This window comes from Eptatretus burgeri, chromosome 13, assembly GCF_056783735.1.
Source record: "Eptatretus burgeri isolate ZD-2024b chromosome 13, Ebu_testis_v1, whole genome shotgun sequence".
Classification (NCBI taxonomy): Eukaryota; Metazoa; Chordata; class Myxini; order Myxiniformes; family Myxinidae; genus Eptatretus; species Eptatretus burgeri.
In genome coordinates, this window is record NC_140973.1 from 74,761,007 (window position 1) to 74,777,296 (window position 16,290).

General features: G+C 45.6%; 2 protein-coding genes and 1 long non-coding RNA gene across 4 annotated transcripts in view; 2 read left to right on the top strand and 1 right to left on the bottom strand.

The window, feature by feature from the left end:
• Positions 1-9,487, top strand: part of APLF (aprataxin and PNKP like factor) — a 54,790-nt gene extending 45,303 nt beyond the window's left edge. For both annotated transcript variants that reach the window (XM_085853080.1, XM_085853081.1), the window contains exon 10: positions 9,216-9,487. In XM_085853080.1, coding sequence (XP_085709206.1) covers positions 9,216-9,487 — 272 coding nt within the window. The remainder of the gene's footprint in view (positions 1-9,215) is intronic.
• LOC147014799 (spectrin beta chain, non-erythrocytic 1-like) overlaps positions 1-16,290 on the bottom strand; it is a 116,195-nt gene that overhangs the window by 6,949 nt on the left and 92,956 nt on the right. The window contains exons 30-31 of the mRNA XM_085853084.1: positions 7,930-8,014; positions 736-935 (exon numbers count right to left, since the gene is read on the bottom strand). Of these exons, the coding sequence (XP_085709210.1) occupies positions 736-935; positions 7,930-8,014 (285 nt within the window). The remainder of the gene's footprint in view (positions 1-735; positions 936-7,929; positions 8,015-16,290) is intronic.
• On the top strand, positions 929-7,279 carry LOC147014800 (uncharacterized). The gene is made up of 2 exons (XR_015050914.1): positions 929-1,193; positions 3,894-7,279. It is a non-coding gene; the product is annotated as an uncharacterized LOC147014800 (long non-coding RNA).

The following is a 16,290-nucleotide window of genomic DNA, read 5'->3' on the forward strand; positions in this document are numbered from 1 at the left end:
AATATGATAGAGGAGGTGGAGTAGCACTTGCTCCTTTGAGGGAAGGCGAGCTCCGAAAATGGAAGGTAAAGGGGGCTTCTCGAGCAAGTTACATTTCTTTCTTGATGCCATTATTCCTGATAATAGGAAAAAAACGTCAAGATTGTGAAAAAGTGTGCCACCCCTAAATGTGCAGCAATTGACTCCATTTTGGTACAGATGCTTACAATGCCAATTGGAACAAGACAAAAAGCAATGTGCCAAAATTTTGTGAAAAGAAATTTTGTGAAACACCCTACTGCACTTGCATGTGTTGATTGATCCAACCGTTCATTGGTTATTTGTTCCACATTTGGGTTAAAACGTACTGTCGTTGATCGAGCAATGTGTGAAGGGCATTTCCTGCCCATTAACACGGCGATATCCGGCGAGCGAAGCGTCACTGATAACCTCGCGACAAATACGGAGACAGTCCGGTCGATATGAATGGCTCCCAGATTATTTGATGCCGACATTTTATGATGTCGATGTACTGTTTTCAAGGCGATGTGATTGGGTTTACAACAGAGAGCCACTCGATTGCAGTTGCAGCACCATTGCAGATGAAGTGAAGAGGGGTTCAGATGCATTCGGGGGGGGGCGGGGGGGGGGTCATTGGATCAATCATAAGACAAGGAAGATCTTTTCGAACAGGATTGTCCACAAAGATAATTTGCTTATGAACCACAATAAAAACCAATCGGAAATGCTCCTCACCCCCGTGGGCCGAGCAAGCTTGGTAATTCGGGCCTCCCAAGCATTGTGCACTGCACGTTCAAACCGTTCGTGGCGACGCAAAAGGTCTTCCACCTCGGGTGCACTCATTCCAAGCTCTCCACTACTTGCCAGAACTTCCTGGCTGCTGAGCCAGGCCTCAGCTGCAGCAGCTGCTCTTTCAAAACACCCGCTTTCCTCCACTGGGAAAAGAGAGTGAGGACATAAAGAGTCACAATGAATAAGCCTGGTCATTCACAAAATATGGTGAAATTGATCTATATACGACTCTCGTGTTGTTCTTCGACAAGAGATAAACTATACAATCCCTTCCTTCCCTTCGATAGAGTCTTTAGTCTTGCCTGATCATGAATTCCTGCAATGCTCAAGTCATTGCTATGTCATTTTCTCAAGCATGCAATTTATCACATCCCATCTCTGTGCCTCCGTATCTACCGTAGGCACGGACTTCTTATAATAACCTGGACCAGCAATGGCCTCTATCGACTGAAGTCGCCATGTTGCGTTGCCAATCCGAATTCACAGATTGAATATATTAATCTGTGCCGAATTTCTCGCTGGAAACAACTTTTTTGTACAGCTTCATAAGAAGAACAGGATTTTCATTTCACTAACAGCAGTCTCCGCCGCCCATTATCACTACCAAGCTAATATAAGCTCTGCAGCACGAATCAATAAGGTGAGTGAGTACGAGGTGTCATAATTCTCATGAATGATTATTATCATATCATATGTCATATGATCTGATGATAATCAGTGTAATGTGTTGATGATAATCAGTGTAATGTGTATAGCTAACCCCCTATGGCCTATAATATTTGTATTATTATAGGCCATAAGGAGGTAGCTTTCAGCTACCCCCTATAATAACAGGCCTCATGGCCTATAATTAATAATATATTGACCAATCATCAAAACATTGAACAGACATCGGACAACCTTAATAAATATGATCTATAATCTACAGACTAACCTATGGCCCCCTATTAATATGTGTATATTATCGAGGGGAGCTTTCTGTAGTAGGTCGAAGCATATTGAACCAGTAACAGTCTCATTAATGTTTTCATGATTTATCAATATATTATAGGCCATAGTGGGTTGCTTAAAGCTACCCTGTATGGCCTATAATATATTGATCAATCATGAAAACATTGAACAGACATTGGACAACCTTAATAAACATGATCTATAATCTTCACACGAATGAGACTGGTTTAATATGCATTGACCGATAGAAGATGACGATCGACTATTATAATCGCAGTTGGTTGAAACATAAGATATGTCGAAACCAAGGAGAAACACTTCAATGCAAATGGTTAGTAAACTATTGATGTGCAAATAGGATCAGTTTGCTGAATTTTTAACCTCCGCCATCTTCGAAGATGGATGGAGGTTACTGTTTTCACCCCTTTCTGTTTGTTTGTTTGTTTGTTTGTGAACAGTATTACGGAAAAACTCCTCGATGGATTTCGACGAAACTTGGTGGGGGGGTTAGGTATGGTCCAAGGATCATGCCATTAAATTTTGGACTTGCCCCCCCCCCCAAAAATTGTTAGAGAAAAATTTTTTTTTTTGCATTTCTACATGTTTTAAGTGATTTCCAACCCCCCCCCCCCAATTTTTTTTTACCCTCCCCCCAAAGAAAAAATAGAGAATTTTTTTTTTTTTGCATTTCTACATGTTTTAAGTGATTTCCAACCCCCCCCCCCCCACAAAAAATTGTTACCCCCCCAAAAAAAATTAAGAGAAATATTTTTTTTTTTGCATTTCCACATGTTTTAAGTGATTTCCAACCCCCCACCCCCAAAAAAATTTACCCCCACCGAAAAAAAAGGAAAAAAATTTTTTTTTGCATTTCTACATATTTGATGTAATTTCCAACCTCCCCAAAAAAATTGTTTGAGAAAAAAAAATTGATTTTTTTTGCATTTTTACGTTTTAAGTGATTTCCAACCTCCCCCCAAAAAAATAAACCCCCCCAAAAAAATTTTTTTTTTTGCATTTCTGCATGTTTTAAGTGATTTCCAACCCCCCCCCCCCAAAAAAAGAAAAAAATTTGCAATTTTTTTTTCAACAAAATTTAGATTTTTTTTGCATTTTTTTTGCATTTTTTTTGCATTTTTACATGTTTTAAGTGATTTCCAACCCCTCCTCGCCCGCCCCCCCCAAAAAAAAATGTTGGAGAAAAGAACTATAACTGTCAGCACTGTTGACATCATATTTAATGAATAAGATATAAGGTTCACTTGAGTGACCCAGCAGTATTGACGGTGGAAGTTTTGCACTCTCCCGAGTGCTCCCCCTCTAGTTTCCTGATGGGTTTATCTTTCAATCCAGTGTTCATGGTTCGAACAACATGGTGGAGACGAATCTTTGTATAGCACTCACAGATGTGCTATATGAGAGAAAATACATGATTACAGTTTGCCTCCGTCTCAAACATGTGATCACTGATATCAAGATAGATACGACCCCTAACCCTAAGGCGCGGAGGAAGCAAAACGATTTTGGGGGTAACATCGACTTCGGTGGACTGCGGAGCCAGGACCCTCTGAATAGGGAGGGCCTGTGCCCCCAAATGGACAAATATTGTGAGCTACCTGCCCAACTATTTACGCAGCCACGGCGGTCGATGGGGGGAATGAATCTCGGGAAAAAAATGAATTCTAGATGCCTGGAAAAGTCATTTCCGGCGTATTCCTGGATAATATCGTTTTTTTACATTTTCTTTCAAATTATCGACTGTACTTTGCCATCATTTAGATTGTTATACTGGCGTTTAGCGTTTAAATTGTAACTTCTTAAAATAATACTCTACAAATAGATTGACGATTGAAAGAAAAAAAAAAGCATCAATAATCGCATTCTTACCGATGAAAGGTGCATGTGGAGCTCTTCCCAGACTTATTACTGCATCTGAACGCCACGCACTGTGGTATTTTTACGTTTACCGGTTCAAAATACTGGCAAAATAGTTAAAACTCTTAATGCGTCTACAGGTTTTTTGAATTGCGCGCGACGAGCGAGTGGCAACGCAACATGGCCGCTGAGCCATTTCCGGTGACTTCAGTTCTCACTGCTGCGAGTAGATGGCATTGCTGGTCCAGGTTATTATAAGAAGTCTGTGACTGTAGGCAGCAGCAGCACAGAGGTAGATTATGATTTATTGGATCCCTGGGCACAAAAAACAGTTAGGCCCAAAACGTCCAAGAAAGAAAAGAAAAGAGGAATCCGTGTTATTTTCGCCCAACAAAAAGGCCCCAAAAAGAGGACACCGTGATATCTTCACACTTGCTCAGCCTGTTTCTTTCGACTCGACTGCAAAAAATCCAGAGGAAATCCCATGTTTTGTTGCGTTTCTCCCTGGCTTGGAAAAAAAACCTGCCGTGTTAAGGTGTTCCATTACCAATTAGCTGGCTATTGCTTGCCAAGCCAACCGTTCCTCATCAACCGTTTAGTTGGAGTGCTTGCTTGAGTGCTTAAGCCAATTGGTGAGTGTTCTACAAGCTGATTGGTAATGGAACACACCCTAGTACGAGCAGGGGGTGTGTTCAGTTCCCAAGTTTTTATTGGCATCTTTTTTTTGAATACTTAGACGAGGCTCGTGGAAGAGCGAAAAGTTTCTTGTAGAGAGCTCGCCAAGTGGCTTAGGGCCCTGTCACACCTTGACGTTTTAGCCAGCAATGGCAACGTATAAAAATGTATGTAAAACGTTGGCGTACGCTGAAATTTTGATGTTTTTTTAAAGTTTTGGGCGTATTCATAACGTGTTGGTCGTATGCATAACATATTAGTTACGGGCACAGAACGTTTCGTTGTATTATTGATAACTTTTACCAACGAATGCTTAGCCTGTTGTCGGCGTTCACAACCTATGCCCAACGATAGTTTAACTTACGCATAGCGCGCTAAACGTATCGCCGGCGAACTCGTGGCGTAGCCTGTTAAGAACCTGCCGGACGCCGATTTAAATCATAACCGCCTGAGAATTTGAAGTGTTAACATCGCAGTCACACCTTGACGATTTTGCCAGCGTATGCCGACCTATGAAAAATGTGTCTAAAATGCTAGGCGCACGTCAAACACGGTATAGGTAAGTTGTGTATACGTTAAGAGTTGGCTGGAAAACAATGAAGTATGCTGTCATATTACGTGGTACGTGTAATACGTCATGAAATTTCAAGCATGTTGAAAATTTTACGACGTACTCGGCATATGGCTAACATGTTCCGCATGCGTTGTCATATGTTCCTGGCACGCTCCGCGATCGTTTACACACGACGGACACACGTTACTTGTCGGTTACTCATAAGTCGAAACACGTCAAGGTAATATTTAATATACCCGCAACCTAATTTTCAACCAATGGGTAACGTCCTTTTAACCTATGAGTAGCGTGCTCTGAACCGATGTTTAACGTGCTTGAAACCTATGAGTAACGTGCATTGAACCTATTTGTAACTTGCCTTGAACTAATGACTAGTGTGCTATGAACCTATGAGTAACGTGCGTTTAACCTATGTGTAGCATGCTTTGAACCTAAGTATAACGTGCTTCTAACCTTTGAGTAACATGCTATGAACCTATTTGTAACGTATCTAAAACGCACATTGTCGTATGTAGACGAATTAGATTGACATCTTCCGGACGACCACAGCACTTAGTGAACGTGTTTCTAACTTACATCTACCGTGTAATGGCGTATTGGCAGCGTTAAGGGGAATTGGTATATACAAATGGGCTTCACAAGAGGAACCCATCATTGTTCCAGACTCCATGTTGAGTAGATGTCAATGCCAGTAGTATCAGTAGTAGTAATACTATTAGTAGTAGCTGGTGTGTGTGACAGTAGTAATAGTAGTTGTAGTAGTAGCATTGGTAGTAGTCGTATGTCTATGTCAGTAGTAGTATGTGAGCGTGATGGGGAGGGTGTGGGTGATGATGGATCCTCTTATCGTCCACGAATAGGAGACTACTTTGCACCATTGTTTGATGTTCTTTTTGGCTAATTTTTTTTCCTCATTCCCACGATGAAATATTTCTTTGTTTTACTTTGTAAAGTATTAAAAACGACTTTGACAAATGCATAATGTACAAGTAATGAACACAGAACGCTTCGATAACTTATAGATAAGGTATACCAACAATTGTTTATCGTGTTTTCGTCGTCCACAACCTATGCCCAACGATAATCAAGCGTATGCATAGCGTAATAATTCCCAAGCACGTTATTCATAGGTTATAAATAAGTCACGGGTACCCTAAACATTACTTTGATGTGTTTCGACGGATGAGGAACTTTCAAGTAGCGTGTTGCGAAGTGTGAACAACGTTTGTGTAGCGTGCTTACAAAACGTTACTCATAGGTGAGAAATAAGTTTCGGGTACGCGAATGTTACCTCTACATGTTTCGGCTTATGAGTAACATATACAATTAACGTGTGTCAACGATCGCATAACGTGCCTACAACTTATGGCCAGCATAGCGGAACGTGTGAGCCAAACGCCGAGTACGTCGTAAAATTTCAAGCATGCAAATTTTTTTGGACAACCAAAAAGTACAACGTTTTAAACCAGCGTAATACGACCTATGGTAGTGTTTTTCAGCGTGCAACTAATGTACACATAACGTACCCATAACGTAATGGACGTGTGCCAGCGTTTTAGACAAATTTTTCATAAATCGGCAAACGCTGGCGAAATCGGCAAGGTGTGACAGCCCCTTTAGGCACTGAAGCAAGCAGTCCAGTGCAACGGTTGATAAGGAACGGCTGGTTAAGCAAGCTGATTGGTAATGGAACACACGCTGGACGTGCTAGACCGAAGACGTTTTTCTGGTTCTGCCGTTTGTTTAATGAAAAAGTTGATTTCGGGTGATTTTCAACCCTTTTCGCCTTTCGTTGAGATATTGTTTGCTTTTCAGCACCGCTCGGGTAGTTTTGCTTCATCCTTGGGACAGGTGCTTTAACACACTTCTGATTTTAAAAACTTCAATGTTTCCGCGTTGTGCACGGGTTAGTCCATTTATTAATGAGGGGTGTTTTGTGATCATACAATAAATCATAGTGTGGTTTCTATACAATATCCATATGTATTAACTTGAGGAATTTTACAAATATATTTATGATTATCGTTACATTTGCATACATAATAAATGTTGTTATTCCACTTGTTAGCTCGCCTGTTCGAAGAACAGAGAGCTATAGCGATACCCCCAGTGTCAGCGTGAGCGTGAAAATGTTAAAGTTTTTCATGCAAGTTATTTTCTTTCTAATGTTTTTATCGACCACACTATTTTTTACTGATTACAATGTACAAATACATATATTACTTTAAAATTATTTGGATCAGACTTCACTGCAATGCTTTATAAAAAATATTATTAGACTAGTCTTTTAAAAACGATAAATGTATAAACAGGCGAGCATTGGGTGGCTTTGACACCAACTCTCTGGTTTTCTCTACTAACTTGGTCCTGTCTTGTGATACATCAGGGAAAACATTGTTTTTTTTCCATCAATTCATAACGTGTTTGCTTTCTTTCTTTGAGATGGAACCCTAAACTTTGCAGTGTGTCCATCACCACTCACAAATTGATACGGTTTGTCGGCAAAGTGAGAATCCACTCTCGGGGGTTGGGGGGTGCGTCTCGAAAGATTGTGTATCGAACCACGATCGGTCATGTGCAGTTCCATGCATTTGCCTGGGTTACATGGCCCTCACGGCGCCGTTGCCTGGGGCCCACGTTTAGCTCGGGGGCCCCTGGGAACAGGCCCTGCGTGCCCGTGCATTAATCTGCCACTGCTGCAGAAGACATCAAGGTCATAAAATTTAAAGGAAATTCACAGGAAATACCAGCCTCCTCTTCCTTTTCCTTCGTATGCAGCACAAGGCTGTCGGTTGTATCATTGGCAGAGGGTTCGGCTGTGCCACTGATGCAATGCCCCTATTACCATGACAATGGTACTCATTTTGCCGACCTCAGAAGGATGACAGGCTGAGTCAACCCCCACCTGGTGTTAATTCAACAGCCGACAGGGGCTCAAACTCAGGACCCTAAGATCCCAAGCCAGCTATCCTAACCACTAAGCAACCACCAGGCCAAGGAAATACCAGCAATAGATTTGCTATAAACGGTGACGAAGGAGTACAATCGAGGTGAGGACATACACAGTAAAAGCCAATCCAGGCGATTTGTCCAGGTTGTCAGCATTTCCTGCCATTTCTCTCTCAGTTGCTCCAACTTCTGCTTGATCTGTCACATGCAAACATACACACGTATCCAAGTAAATCACAACTGACTTGCACTTCACCATCAAACTGGACAATTAGCACCTGCACGGCTATCGATGAGGCATTACACGTTTTGAGCAAGGTTAGGATAGATATGAGAACCTCAGTGGTGTAATGGTTAGAGCATCTTCCCCAAGTCGAGGAAATTGGTGATTCGAATCCTGGCTGAGTCACACCAAAGCCTTTAAAATCCGTCAGCAAAGCAAGTTACTTTTGCTAGTCATACATAAACTAGAACGGCACTCAGTAGAGCACATACCTCCACTCGGCTGAACAGTTTACGTTTTGTATCCCACTGATATCCCACATCGGGTCGCGGAGTTATCCTTGGCTGAGGGCTGCAGGGTCAGAGATTGAGCGGTGTGGTTTGAGAAAACCCCCTCGTGATGGCTCTCGCACTGAACGCATAACAATATCGTTTTTGGCCCCATCTCTCAATGGTGAAGAATCACTTCAAAAATCTGTCTGCAAGCAAGACATCTCAAAAAGTTATGGACGGATTCAGACAAAATTGGGTGGACAGGTTAGATGTGTGACATGGACGAATTCATTATATTTTGGTGAAGATCCGGAGCTGGATACTAAGATTTGTTAATTTTTAAAGGTCTTCTTCATAATTGAGAGATGGGGCCAAAAACAATATACAGTGTAGCACGATATCTCAAAAAGTTATAGACGGGTTTTAACAAAATTTGGTCGATGAGTTAGGTGACGAGGACAAGCCGATTCGATTTTGGTGAGGATCTGGATCCAGATCCAGCCTATCGGTGGGATAGAAAATGTAAACTGTTCAGCCTGGTGGAGTGATGTACTCCACTGAGTGCCGTTCTCATTGATTTATGACATCGTTTTTTTGGCCAAGACACTGGCCTAAAGGCATGGTCTGAGATATTTTACATGCACATGGTTTCAAAATGGACAGAGTACCTTCTGTTTCCACCACACCACAATGTAAGGTTTCGTCAGATTGCACTCCCCATCGATGGAACACAGAAACTGTCAGTACCAAATGAACTATCCGACTCACCATTTAATAATCAAACATTGCACTCGAGCTGTTGGTACATGATGACTGATGTTGGTGAAAAAAGCAATTTCAAATTCTTCCAAGGGTTATCGCTATAAACTGTTTTACTCTTATAGAACTCTTATCCACCCACAAGGCCTTCATCCACAACTTGATGGAGTACTGCTCTCCCCTCTGAGCTGGTGCCCCTGCCTCGCATCTTGCTCAGCTTGTCGCCATGGATTTCCAAGATTTTCCTGTGGATTCCAAACCAAGGCTCAAGATGATTGGAATCTCCAAGCTGAAGCTGAGTCCATGGGCCTATCACTTTCATATTGTAGAAAGGTCAGTGGTCTCTGTCTTCCACCACGTCCTGCACCCCCTGTTCTTTGCATACTCTGCCCGCCACTCCCCCTCTCATTTTTCTGAAAAGTGCACAGGGTCCATCAGCAACTCCCTTCTCATGAAACTTGCAAAATCCAGAATAACTGCTCACCTCCACTCATTTCCTCTTGACTCCCATCTGGGGAAAAAAAACTTCCACATTCTCTCCAATCTCATTCTTCTCTCCAGGTCTTTCAAGACAGCTGTTAATCACCATCTCAGATCATCCCCAATCCAAAACCATGATCTTTTCTCACCTCCAAAACAGTTCCCAAACTCACCTCTCCCAATTTCCAGTTTTTCCTTCTTGACAATTTATGGCTTTGTCCATTTTTGTTTACTGTGTCCTCCCCTCGCCCCTCATTCTTCCCCACATCCATTATTTCTCCAAGTCGGCCTCTATTTTGTCCCTCAAACCTGCTGTTGGTGTTTCCCCCATCTCATTTCCCCCACTCCCCCTCTATTTTCCTTTTGTTCTGTTACTTCCTGATCAGATATCTGTTCCAGCTCCTCCATGAGCTCGACTTTGGGGACAAAGAAGTCAGAAATGTCCTGCTGAAATGGATGATTCATATAAAACATTCAAACATGCACAAACATCAGCAAGTTCGACTTGTGGACCCTATCATCCATGACATGTTTGATAGCAGAATGTGTTCCCATTCTTCCAGGACGATCGCATATTGTTCCTTGAAGGGAACATGTATGGATTAATATTTGGGTGAGTAAGTTGGGAATTGAGATCTAAAGAGATTAATTATGGGACTGTGTGAGACAGAGTGAGTGTGAGAGAGAGAGAGAGAGTGAGTGTGAGGGAGAGTGTGAGAGTGAGAGACAGTGAGAGAGAGAGAGAGAGAGAGAGAGAGAAAGAGAGAGAGAGAGAGAGAGAGAGAGAGAGAGAGAGAGAGAGAGAGAGAGAGAGAGAGAGAGAGAGAGAGAGAGAGAGAGAGAGAGAGAGAGAGAGAGAGAGAGAGAGAGTGTGTGAAGGAGTGAGAGAGTGTGAGGAAGTGTGAGAGTGAGGGTGGGAGAGAGTGGGTGAGAGAGTGTGTGAGAGAGGGAGTGTGAGCATGAGTGAGAGAGTGAGAGAGTGTGAGCATGAGTGAGAGAGAGTGAGTGTGTGAGAGTGAGGGAGAGAGAGTGAAAGAGTGAGAGAGTGTGTGAGAAAGAGAGGTGTGAGAGTGAGGGAGAGAGAGTGAAAGAGTGAGTGAGAGAGTGAGAGTATGAGAGAGTGAGTGAGAGTATGAGAGCGAGAGAGAGAATGTGAGAGAGAATGCGAGAGAGTGTATGAGAGTGAGAGAGAGTGAGTGTGAGAGCGAGTGAGAGTGAGAAAGTGCGAGAGTGTGAATGAGTGAGAGAGAGTGTGTGAGTGTGAGAGGGAGTGAGAGAATGAGAATTGTGGGAGTGAGTGAGAGAGTGTGAAAGAGTGTGTGTGAGAAGGAGAGAGAGAGGGGGAGAGGGAGAGAGAGGGAGGGAGTGTGAAGGAGAGTGAGAGTGTGAGAGAGTGAGGGAGATAGAGTGAAAGAGTGTGTGAGAAAGTGAGGGAGAGAGCACGAGAGAGTGAGTGTGAGAGAGAGAGTGAGAGTGTGTGAGAGAGTGAGTGTGAGATTGAGCGAGAGAGTGAGTTAAGAGAGAGAGAGAAAAAGAGTGTGAGAGAGCGAGAGACAGTGTGAAAGAGAGTGTGAGAGAGAGTGAGTGAGAGAGTGGGTGTGAGAGTGAGTGAGAGTGTCAGAGAGTGTGAGTGAGAGAGAGTGTGAGAGTGAGTGAGAGTGTCAGAGAGTGTGAGTGAGAGAGAGTGTGAGAGTGAGAATTGTGGGAGTGAGATCGTGAGAGTGTGGGAGTGAGTGAGTGAGTATGAGAGAGGGAGAGAAAGAGGGAAAGAGTGTGTGAGAGAGAGGGTGAGAGAGCAAGTGAGAGAGAGTGAGAGTGTGTGAGTGAAAGAGTGAGAGAGACAGTGTGTGAGGGAGTATGAGAGAGAGAGGGAGAGTGTGAGAGAGTGAGAATTGTGGGAGTGAGAGAGTGAGTGAGTTAGAGAGTGTGAAAGAGTGTGTATGAGAAGGAGAGAGAGAGGAGGAGAGGGAGGGAGTGTAAAGGAGAGTGAGAGAGTGTGTGAGTGAGAGAGTGGGTGTGAGAGAGTGTGTGTGAGAGAGAGGGGGGAAAGGGAGAGAGAGGGAGGGAGTGTGGTGGAGAGAGTGAGAGAGAGAGTGAGTGAGAGAGGGTGTGAGAGAGCAAGTGTGAGTGAGAGAGAGTGGGTGTGAGAGAGCAAGTGTGAGTGAGAGAGAGTAGGTGTGAGAGTGTGTGAGTGAGAGTGTGAGAGAGAGTGTGGGAGTAAGAGAGTGAGTGAGTGAGAGAGAGCGAGTGAAGGAGTGACAGAGTGTGAGAGAGAGAGAGGGGGAGAGGGACAGAGAGGGAGGGAGTGTGAAGGAGTGAGAGAGAGAGAGTGGGAGAGTGAGACAGTGAGAGTATGTGAGATTGTGAGAGAGAATGAGTGAGAGAGAGTGGGTGTGAGAGAGTGAGTGAGTGTGAGGGAAGGAGAGAGAGAAAAAGAGAGTGAGAGAGAGTGAGCGTGAGAGTGTGAATGAGAGTGTGAGAGAGAGAGCGAGAGTGTGTGAGAGTGTGAGTGCGAGAGGGGGAGAGGGAGAGAGAGAGGGGGGGAGAGTGAGAGTGTGTGAGAACGTGTGAGTGAAAGAGTGAGAGAGAGTGTGTGAGGGAGTGGGAGAGAGTGTGAGAAAGTGAGAGGGAGTGTGAGAGAGAGGGAGAGAGTGTCAGAAAGTGAGAGAGTGTGTGAGGGAGTGGGAGAGAGTGTGAGAAAGTGAGAGGGAGTGTGAGAGAGAGGGAGAGAGTGTCAGAAAGTGAGAGAGACTGTGAGGGAGAGAGAGTGTGGGAGTGAGGGATTGAGACAGAGTGGGAGAGAGAGCGAGTGAGAGGGAGAGTGTGAGTGAGAGAGAGTGTGAGAGAGACAGTGTGTGGGAGAGAGTGAGAGTGAGTGAGGGAGAGTGAGAGAGGGGGGGAGTGTGAGAGAGAGAGAGGGAGTGAGAAAGTGTGTGAAGGAGTGACAGAGTGAGAGAGAGGGAGTGTGAGGGATTGAGAGAGAGTGGGAGAGAGAGTGTGAGTGTGAGAGAGTGCGTGAGAGAGATAGTGTGTGGGTGAGTGTGAGAGAGAGTGTGTGTGAGAAGGAGAGAGAGAGAAGGGGGGAGAGGGGAGAGGGAGAGAGAGGGAGGGAGTGTGGCGGAGTGAGTGAGAGTGTGTGAGTGAGAGAGAGAGTGTGTGTGAGAAGGAGAGAGAGGGAGGGAGTGTGAAGGAGTGAGAGGGAGTGAGAGATAGAGAGAGAGTGTGTGAGAGATAGAGAGAGAGAGTGTGTGAGAGATAGAGAGAGAGAGTGTGTGAGAGATAGAGAGAGAGAGTGTGTGAGAGATAGAGAGAGAGAGTGTGTGAGAGATAGAGAGAGAGAGTGTGTGAGAGATAGAGAGAGAGAGAGAGAGTGTGAGAGAGAGAGAGAGAGAGAGAGAGAGAGAGAGAGAGAGTGAGGGTGTGTGAGAGTTAGTGAGAGAGAGTGTGAGAGAGAGTGAGGGTGTGTGAGAGAGAGTGTGAGAGGGGGAGGGAGTGTGGGTGAGTGAGTGAGAGAAAGTGAGTGAGTGAGAGTGTCAGAGAGAGTGTGAGAGAGAGAGTGTGAGAGAGAATGAGTGAGAGTGAGAGAGAGAGTGTGTGAGAGAGAGTGAAGGAGAGAGAGTGAGAAGGAGAGAGAGAGGGGGGGAGGGAGACAGTGTGTGAGTGAGAATGTGACAGAGAAAGTGAGTGAGAGTGTGAGAGAGAGTAAGAGTGTGAGAGCATGTGAATGAGTGAGAGAGTGTGAGCGAGAGAGTGTGAAAGAGTGTGAGCATGAGTGAGAGAGTGAGTGTGTGTGAGAGAGAGTGTGTGAGAGAGAGTGTGAGAGAGAGAGAGAAAAATAGTGAGAGAGAGAGAGAGAGTGAGCGAGAGAGTGTGAAAGAGAGTGAGAGTGTGAGAGAGAGAGTGTGAGCATGAGTGAGAGCGTGAGGGAGTGGGAGTGTGAGAGAGAGAGTGTGTGAGAGTGAGCGAGAGAGTGTGTGTGAGAGAGAATGTGAGCAAGAGAGAGAAAAACAGAGTGTGAGTGAGAGTGTGAGAGAGCGAGAGACAGTGTGAGAGAGAGAGAGTGTGAGTGAGAGTGAGGGAGAGAGAGTGAAAGAGTGTGTGAGAGAGAGAGAGAGTGTGTGTGAGTGAGAAAGAGTGGGTGTGAGAGGGGGAGAGAAAGAGAGGGGGAGAGGGAGAGAGAGGGAAGGAGTGTGGCGGAGTGAGAGAGTATGAGTGAGTGAGAGAGTGGGTGTGAGAGTGTGTGAGAGCGTGTGAGTGAAAGAGTGAGAGAGAGTGTGAGAAAGTGAGAGGGAGTGTGAGAGAGACTGTGAGGGAGAGAGAGTATGGGAGTGAGAGAGAGGGAGTGTGAGGGATTGAGACAGAGTGGGTGGGAGAGAGAGAGCGAGTGAGAGCGAGAGAGCGTGAGAGAGATCGTGTCTGGGAGAGAGTGAGAGTGAGTGAGAGAGAGAGAGTGTGTGTGAGAAGGAGAGAGAGAGGGGGAGAGGGAGAGAGAGGGAGGGAGTGTGAAGGAGGGAGAGAAAGAGAGAGTGAGATTGTGTGAGTGAGAGAGAGAGTGTGTGAGTGTGAGTGAGTGAGAGATAGAATGAGTGTGTGTGTGAGAGAGAGAGTGTGACAGAGTGAGGGAGAGAGAGAGAGAGTGAGAGGGAGGGAGTGTGAAGGAGAGCGAGTGAGAGTGTGAGAGAGAGAGAGAGAGAGAGAGAGAGAGAGTGTGTGTGAGAAGGAGAGAGAGGGGGAGAGGGAGGGAGTGTGAAGGAGGGAGAGTGTGAGAGAGGGAGTGTGAAAGAGAGTGAGAGTGAGAGAGAGAGTGTGAGAGAGGGAGTGTGAAAGAGAGTGAGAGTGAGAGAGAGAGTGTGAGAGAGTGAGAGAGAGTGTGAGAGAGAGAGTGAGAGAGAGAGTGTGAGAGAGTGCGAGAGTGTGAATGAGTGAGAGAGAGTGTGTGAGAAGGAGTGATAGAGGGGGGAGAGGGAGAGAGAGGGAGGGAGTGTGAAGGAGTGAGAGAGGGAGAGAGAGTGAGTGAGGGAGAGTGAGAGAGGGGGGGAGTGTGAAGGAGTGACAGTGAGACAGAGTGTGTGTGAGAAGGAGAGAGTGGGTGAGTGAGAGTGTCAGAGAGTGTGGGAGAGAGTGTGAGAGAGTGAGTGTGAGAGGGAGAGAGTGAGTAAGGTAGAGTGAGAGAGAGAGAGAGAGAGAGAGAGGGGGAGTGTGAGAGTGAGAGAGAGTGTGAGAGGGAAGGAGTGTGAAGGAGTGAGAGAGATAGTCAGAGTGAGTGAGAGAGTTGTGTGACTGAGAGTGAGAGAGAGAGTGAGGGAGAGTGTGAGCAGGAGAGAGAGAGTGTGAGAGATCGTGAGTGAGTGTGACAGAGTGAGAGAGGGAGAGTGAGAGAGAGTGTGCGTGAGAGAGAGAGAGTGTGAGAGGGAGTGAGAGAGAAAGAGAGTGTGTGAGAGAGAAAGAGAGTGTGAGGGAGAGAGTGAGAGAGAGTGTGAGAGAAAGTGTGAGAGAGGGAGTGTGAAAGAGAGTGAGAGTGTGTGAGGGAGTGAGAGTGTCAGAGAGTGTGGGAGAGAGTGTGAGAGAGAGTGTGTGAGAGAGTGAGAGTGTGAGAGAAAGTGAGTGAGTGAGAGAGAGTGAGAGTGTGTGAGAGTGAGAGAGTGTGAATGAGAGTGAGAGAGTAAGAGAGAGTGTGTGAGTGAGAGAGAGTGTGAGAGTGTGAGTGAGAGAGAGGGTGTGTGAGAGAGAGTGAGGGAGAGAGAGTGAAAGAGTGAGTGAGAGAGAGGGAGTGTGAGAGAGATAGAGAGAGAGTGTGTGTGAGTGTGTGTGAGAAGGAGAGGGAGTGAGGGTGAGAGAGAGAGAGTGAGAGAGATAGTGAGTGAGAGTGTGGGAAACAGTGGGAGAGAGTGTGTGAGGGAGTGAGAGGGAAGGAGTGTGAAGGAGTGACAGAGTGAGAGTGAGTGAGACAGTGAGAGTGAGAGAGAGGGGGAGAGGGAGAGAGGAGGGAGTGTGAAGGAGTGAGAGGGAGTGCGAGAGTGAGTGAGATTGTGAGAGAGAATGGGTGAGAGAGAGTGTGTAAGAGAGAGAGTGTGTGAGTGAGTGAGAGTGTGAGTGAGAGATAGAATGAGTGTGTGAGAGGGACAGAGAGTGTGAGAGAGAGTATGTGTGTGAGAGAGAGTGTGTGTGTGAGAGAGAGTGTGACAGAGTGAGAGAGAGAGTGAGGGAGGGAGTGTGAAGGAGAGAGTGTGAGAGAGAGAGAGAGAGTGTGTGTGAGAAGGAGAGAGAGGGGGAGAGGGAGGGAGAGTGAGTAAGGTAGAGTGAGAGAGAGAGGGGGAGTGTGAGAGTGAGAGAGAGTGTGAGAGGGAGGGAGTGTGAAGGAGTGAGAGAGTGAGAGAGATAGTCAGAGTGAGTGAGAGAGTTGTGTGACAGAGTGAGAGAGAGAGTGAGGGAGAGTGTGAGCAGGAGAGAGAGAGAGAGTGTGAGATCGTGAGAGAGTGAGTGTGACAGAGTGAGAGAGTGAGAGAGAGAGAGAGGGGGGGAGGGTGAGAGATAGTGAGAGAGAGAGTGTGCATGAGAGAGGGAGAGTGTGAGAGGGAGTGAGAGAGAAAGAGAGTGTGTAAGAGAGAGAGAGAGAAAGAGAGTGTGAGGGAGAGAGTGCGAGAGAGAGTGAATGTGAGAGAGAGAATGAGTGAGAGAGAGTGAGCGAGAAAGTGTGAGAGAGGGAGTGTGAAAGAGAGTGAGAGTGTGTGAGGGAGTGA